A 6886-nucleotide genomic window follows, 5' to 3' on the forward strand; every position below is an offset into this window, starting at 1 on the left:
GGGGGGGGGGGGTGGCGGGCACAGGTGGCTCTGCCTCTAGATAGGTCACAACCAGCTGTCAATCACGCAGCTGGGTGGACCAAGAGAGTAATGTCGGGATCCGTCCCGGCTGCGGCGGTCTCATTATACGAGTTGTAGCTCGCTACATACTGAGCTTTGGGTGACGGGAGGACGCTAGTTTGTGTCCTCCCGTCACCCTTAGGAGAACTATGGGGAAAAACACTTAGCCCCCATAGTTCTCCTTTAAAGGAAATGAAGAATGTGGTCGGAGAATGGTGGAGGATGGAAGTTGGCCAGGGTCACATTCGGAGAGGTTGCTAGATCCCCGAAGGAATCTGCAACCTAAAAATGTACCCGAGGAGAATATATCGGTCTCCATGCAGACCTTGGAAGGGGTCCGGTGACACATAAATGTTGTTGGGGGAATTAAAGAGCCTAGCACTTCATTTTGGTCTGGTCCTGGGGAGGTGTATCTAACGGTAGGGTCAATCCCCCCCCCCACACAAACACACACGGAGGGTGTAGCCAAGACGCCCCAAATCCGAGCTGAAGAATCCATTAGAGAGGAGAAGGGAGTTGACATTTCTTTACTATCATCAGATTTGCTTTGGAAATAAGGAACTTCAAACCACTTCTCCTCTTCAGCCGACTCTTCAAAAATGAAACTTTACAAAAAGCGGTGGGACTTTTTTTTTGTATCTCGGAAACAGAAACTTGCAGCGGGATGAGGAAAACAACGCGTGTCAGATTCATCAAGAGACACAGGAGGTAAACATCGTGAAGAAAGTGTTAAAGGACCAACCACGAGGTCCGTCGGACGTTCCACCAACCATGTGACACGCACGGGGCCAAGCTCACTCTTCAGACCCAAGGGGGCGCACCGATGTTATCCTCCTCTTTGCTGGAAATGGAACAACCCATTTTATGGGTTTTTGACCCCATCATGTGACATACAGAGTGCCATTTCAGTTCTCCAAGCCCCCGTTGTTCACCTAGATCAGGGGTAGCCAAACTCCGGCCCTCCAGCTGTGGTGGAACTACAAATCCCATGAGGCATTGCAAGATTTTCACAGCCACAGACATGACTCCCGGAGAGAGATGCATCATGGGATTTGTAGTAATAAACCATTCTACGGGGGTTTTGACCTACCATGTGACACACACAGGGCCAAGCTCACTCTTCAAAGCAGAGGGGTTCACCTCTGTTATCCTTCTCTTTTTGCAGAAAATGGAATAACCCATTTTATGGGTTCTCTTGATCCTGCCATGTGATATCCATAGGGCCACATTCACCCTCCAAACCCCCACAGCTTACCTATGTTATCCTTCTCTTTCCAGGAAATGAGAAAAAAAAACCCCTTCAATGGGTTTCTGACCATACCACATGACATCCATATGGCCACGTTCACCCTCCAAACCCCCCAGGGCTCACTTATGGTATCCTCCTCTTTAAAGGAAATGTAATATCCCATTCTACAGTTCTTTTTGATCCCACCATGTGACATCCATAGGGCCACGTACACCCTCTAAACCCCGTTGCTCACCTATGTTATCCTTCTCTTTGCGGGAAATGGAAAAACCCCTTCTATGGGTTTCTGACCCTACATTGTGACATACATAGGGCCACGTTCACACGTCAAACCCCTGAGATTCACCTACATTACCCTTCTGTTTGCAGTAAATGGAATATCCCATTCTACAGGTTTGTTTGACCCCACGACATTGTATACATAGGGCCACGCTCACCCTCCAAACCCCCCGGGTTCACCTATGTTATGCTTTTCCTTGCAGGACATGGAATAACCCATTTTACGGTTTCTCTTGATCCTACTATGTGACATACATAGGCCCACTTTCACCCTACAAACCCCCACGTCTTACCTATGTTATCCTCCTCTTTGCAGGAAAAGGAAAAGCCCATTCTTTAGGTTTCTGACCCTACCATTGTGACATCCATAGGCCCACGCTCATCCTCCAAACCCCCTGTGGTTCACTTCTGTTATCCTTCTCTTTGCAGGAAATGGAATAACCCATTCTATGGGTTTTTCCCCCTACCATGTGACATACTTTGGGCCACGTTCACTCTTCAAACCCCCAGGGCTCACCTATGGTATCCTCCTCTTTAAAGGAAATGGAATATCCCATTCTACAGTTTTTTTGATCCCACCATGTGACATCCATAAGGCCACAATCACCCTCCAAACCCCCCCGTTTGCTCATGTTATCCTTCTCTTCGCAGGAAATGTATCAACCCATTCTACTGTTTTTTTTCCACCCTACCCTGTGACATCCATAGGGCCACCTTCACTTGTCAAACCCCTGAGATTGACCCATGATACCCTGCAGTTTGCAGTAAATGGTATACCCCATTCCACAGGTTTTTCACCCCAACACGTGACATCCTTAGGGCTACGCTCACCCTCCAAACCCCCCCCCCCGTTGCTCACCTATGTTATCCTTCTCTTAGCAGCAAATGGAATAACCCATTCTTTGGGTTTCTGACCCTACATTGTGACATACATAGGGCCACGTTCACTCGTCAAACTCCTGAGAGTCACCTACGTTACCCTTCTGTTTGCAGTAAATGGAATAACCCATTCTACAGGTTTGTTTGACCACACGACGTTGCATCCATGAGGCCACGTTCACTCTCCAAACCCCTCTTTGCACTAAATGGAAAAACCCATTCTTTGGGTTTCTGACCTACCATTGTGACATACATAGGGTCACGTTCACTCTCCAAACCCCTCTTTGCAGTAAATGGAATGACCCAGTCCACAAACCTATGTTATCCTTCTCTTTGCAGGAAATGGAATAACAGCAGATTTCTCTGTCCTGGATCGATGACAGGTGCCTGCCAAGGAAAAGAACAGAAATCAATACAACCATCATAAAAGCCACAAGACATCAACAAAACAGCCGCCAACAAGTTTGTTTCACAATGACGACCATTTTACTTTCTATACTTCCGACTCCGCACACGTGGCCTCGCCGGGGGGGTTTCATGTCAACAATGGACGACAGCTGAACAACAACAACAACAACAGATGGCTGCCCGCTGTGACACCTGCCCAAAAATAGATGCCTCTCCATCATAAGGCATCGATTCATACATGTGGGCCTCTCTGAAAGACCTGCAGACCATGAATGGAGGGGAAACAATGGAATAAGAAACCCAAAGTGTCCATTCATAACTGGCGTTGTGGAGGCTGACTGAAGGTCCCTGCTGAGCGCTTCCTGTCCCTGACTGAAGGTCCCTGCTGAGCGCTTCCTGTCCCTGACTGAAGGTCCCTGCTGAGCGCTTCCTGTCCCTGACTGAAGGTCCCTGCTGAGCGCTTCCTGTGGCCCGAGGTCAAACAATGGAGGCATTGATCTTGAAAGACAAGAGTGCTCGTTGAAGCCTTTACTTCATGAGTCAGTCCACCCAAAAGTGTCACTGATCTGCCTGTTATATCTCATAAGGGGTAGATTCGCCCGATCTATGAACGCCTTAGAGAGCAGGGGGTAGCACTACAGAAATACTGGATAGTAAAACCGAAAAGGAAATTTGGAGGCAGTTTGGTGTCACCCCTCGAGGTCCTGCCAGACTACACCATGGCCTAAGTTGGAGACATCCAACCTAAACCTCTGAGCAGTCTGAAAGAAGCTTGTCAGTACATGTCCATGGGGGGGTTTCGAGAGGGGGGCGGGGGTCAATGCCACTTGGATTGCCCTAATAAAAACAAAATGGTCAATAAGTACATTTTCTCAATCAGCTGCTTCTCGTCCAAGGCGCTGGAAAGATCCCTCTTATTCCCGAGAACCAGAACCTGAAAATAAACCAAAATAAGGATTACGACCCCAAAACACTACAGCAGACCGATCATCAGAGGGAGGGGCGGCTCCCCAATCCTCATCACTGGAATATTCTAACTGTTCTGGAGGGTTTCTATTCTTATTTCTCTATGGGTTTGGAATTGATGGACTTTGTATCAACCGGACAAACTATGTAACTAAATGTAACTGTAACGATGTATCTAATAATGACCGTGTATATAACGTCTATAGGTCACTCTGAATCTCTGTCATCAGATCCCCATGGAGAGGTGCCATCCCTCTCACCGCTCCCTGCTCTCAGTGGTCTGTAGAATCCAGTAGCCAATCACATTTCTGATTGGCTGGGACAGGCTTCTGCTGTGCGCCTCATTGGCCGTCACGTACCGGTATCCCCTGTAGCTGCGGCTTATCCAGAAGATTGTGCAGTTCATTCCGGGAAGCTTCGACCTTCTCCCGATCGGCTGCGTCCACCATGTACCTGATGGGAGAAGGAGAGCCGCGTCAGGCTATGTTTATTTAAAGTTGAAGTCAAAGCAAACATCTGAATACACAACAGGAAGCCCCGTCTATATGGAGCAGTGAGCGGTCTTTATTACAGGAGGGGGCGGAGACAAGACCAGTCACCCTGCACAAGGAGAGAGAGCAGCAGTGAGCGGTCTTTATTACAGGAAGCTCCCCAAGCTTGAAGGAAGAACACAGGACTTTTGTATGAGGACTCATCCCGCTTGTAGAATGAAAACTTACACTATGGCATTGACCCCCCGACAATATCGCTCCCACATACTGCGGAACCGCGGCTGCCCGCCGATATCCCAGATCTGCCAATGAAAAGAACAGAGGATGGTAAAAATATCGGACTGAGAACCTGAGCTCCGCCCATCTCGGAACAAAGCTCCTTCCGCTGTCACCCAATCAGCTGCGCCCAGGGAATTCCCCACCTGCAGGTAAAAGGGTGGAATGCAGTGACATCATCGACCTTATATGGCCACATGATGTTGACCTAATATGGTCATGTGGCCATATAAGGTCCATGACCTCAGCACAAGCTAGCCCTTTGTTTATGGTCGGCTGTAGGGCGGAGAATTCCCCGTCACAAAGCAGCTGGTAAGCAAAGGGGCGGGATGCTGTGATGTCATTGACCTTATATGGCTACATTCGGTCAATGACATTGACCTAATATGGTCACGTGGCCATACAAGGTCAATGACCTCAGTACAAACATCCCACCCCTTTGTTTATGGTCGGCTGTAGGGCGGGGAATGCCCCGCCCAAAGCAAAGGGGCGGGATGCTGTGACGTCAGTGACCTAATATGGTCATGTGGCCATATAAGGTCAATGACCTCAGCACAAGCCAGCCCCTTTGTTTATGGTCAGCTGTAGGGCGGGGAATGCCCCGGTCCACAGCTGATTGGCCACCCATTTTCACAGGAGCTCAGGGTCAAAGGGCCCGAATGAAGGATCACATTCCAAATTTACAACATTATAAAGTTTAGAATTGACTGAATATCAGAACAACGGAGGGATCTGGAATCTGCAGAACAGACAAGGCCTGGTACGGATCTCCAGGTGAAGTGGAACTACAAGTCCCAGCATGCCTTGCCGGTCTATGATCTGCAGATCTCCGATAGTGGGAGGAGCTCAGGTCACCTGACTGTTCTAGACCGTAGACAATAGCGCGGGACTTGTCACCTCACCTTTATGGTCACGTTCCCTTTGGTGACTTTGCGCATGTTGAATCCGACCGTAGGGATCATGTCCTCGCTGAACTGCCCCGACTGGAGGAAGGAAACACAAGAGAAGAGGTAAAAGGCGCGGAACTACAAGTCCCATGAGGCATTGCAAGCCTCAAACAGCTACAGCCATGGCTCCAGGAGACAGATGCATGATGGGACTTGCAGTTTCTCCACAGCCAGAAGGCCGGAGTTTGCAATCCCCGGTACAATAAAAGGGTTTATAATGGGGGGGGGGTCACTTCCTGTTGAGGGGGCTGAAGAACTGACTGAAGACAGTTTGCTCTTTGAGCAGCGGTAGGACAAGATGTTGGTCCACCTGCTGGGACTTGTAGTCCCACGACAGCAGCCGCCCGGTTCCACCGGTCTGGGTTACTCAGCCCGGCAGAGTTTTGGGTGGAGACGATCACTCCCCGCTCATTATTTATAAACGCGGAGCAATGCCGAGGCTCCGACATGTCTGCTCCGGGAATGTGGAAAAGTCAATGGTGGAGGAGTGTCATCCCCGGCCGCAGGATTCCTTCAACTGACTTCCCATCACTGCAAAACTGTCAGAGAGTGACACCCCAATAATGAGGATTCAGGAGGGGACAGAGACCCACTGATGGGGGTTATAGCTCCCGCAGGACCCCATGCTGGGCCTTGTAGTTCCCCGGGGCCCTATGTTTATATATTTGTGGTCCCCCCCTACCACATGCTGGGAGCTGGGAAATGGTAGCTCTCTATGCTGGGAACTGTAGTTCCCCAAGGTCCCATGCTGGTAGTTGTAGCCCCACCCACCAGTGTCTATGCTGGAAACTCCCATCTCCCCATGATGAGCGTTGTAGTCCCCACCAGGGTGAGAGCTCCAGCCACTGCCATCCCCCAATGTCCATGCTGGGAATTGCAGTCCTCCTATGATGGGAGCTGCAGTCCACCCTCATGTGGATTGTAGTGCCCACCCACCGGTGACAGGGGTTGTACTGACACCCCCCCTCCATGATGGGGGTTGTAGTCCACCCACCCTGATGGTAGTTCTGCCCCTTCCCATCATGATAGCAGTTGTAGTCCCTTCATTCTGAGAGCTGTAGCCTTTCCCCCCACCCCCCGATGATGGGGGTTGTAGTCCACCCACCCTGATGGTAGTTCTGCCCCTTCCCATCATGATAGCAGTTGTAGTCCCTTCATTCTGAGAGCTGTAGCCTATCCCCCCCACCCCCCGAAGATGGGGGTTGTAGTCCACCCACCCTGATGGTAGTTCTGCCCCTTCCCATCATGATAGCAGTTGTAGTCCCTTCATTCTGAGAGCTGTAGCCTTTCCCCCCCACCCCCCGATGAAGGGAGTTGTAGTCCCCCATCCC

At 50.2% G+C, this 6886-nt stretch overlaps 1 protein-coding gene across 1 annotated transcript in view; it reads right to left on the reverse strand.

Annotated features, from left to right (window-relative positions):
- Positions 1 to 6886, reverse strand: part of ARL8B (ADP ribosylation factor like GTPase 8B) — a 9526-nt gene that overhangs the window by 2395 nt on the left and 245 nt on the right. The window contains exons 2-6 of the mRNA XM_018562552.1: positions 5511 to 5592; positions 4561 to 4634; positions 4201 to 4294; positions 3742 to 3809; positions 2784 to 2854 (exon numbers count right to left, since the gene is read on the reverse strand). Coding sequence (XP_018418054.1) covers positions 2784 to 2854; positions 3742 to 3809; positions 4201 to 4294; positions 4561 to 4634; positions 5511 to 5592 — 389 coding nt within the window. The remainder of the gene's footprint in view (positions 1 to 2783; positions 2855 to 3741; positions 3810 to 4200; positions 4295 to 4560; positions 4635 to 5510; positions 5593 to 6886) is intronic.

This window comes from Nanorana parkeri, unplaced genomic scaffold (assembly GCF_000935625.1).
Source record: "Nanorana parkeri isolate BGI_ZX_2015 unplaced genomic scaffold, ASM93562v1 scaffold583, whole genome shotgun sequence".
NCBI lineage: Eukaryota > Metazoa > Chordata > Amphibia > Anura > Dicroglossidae > Nanorana > Nanorana parkeri.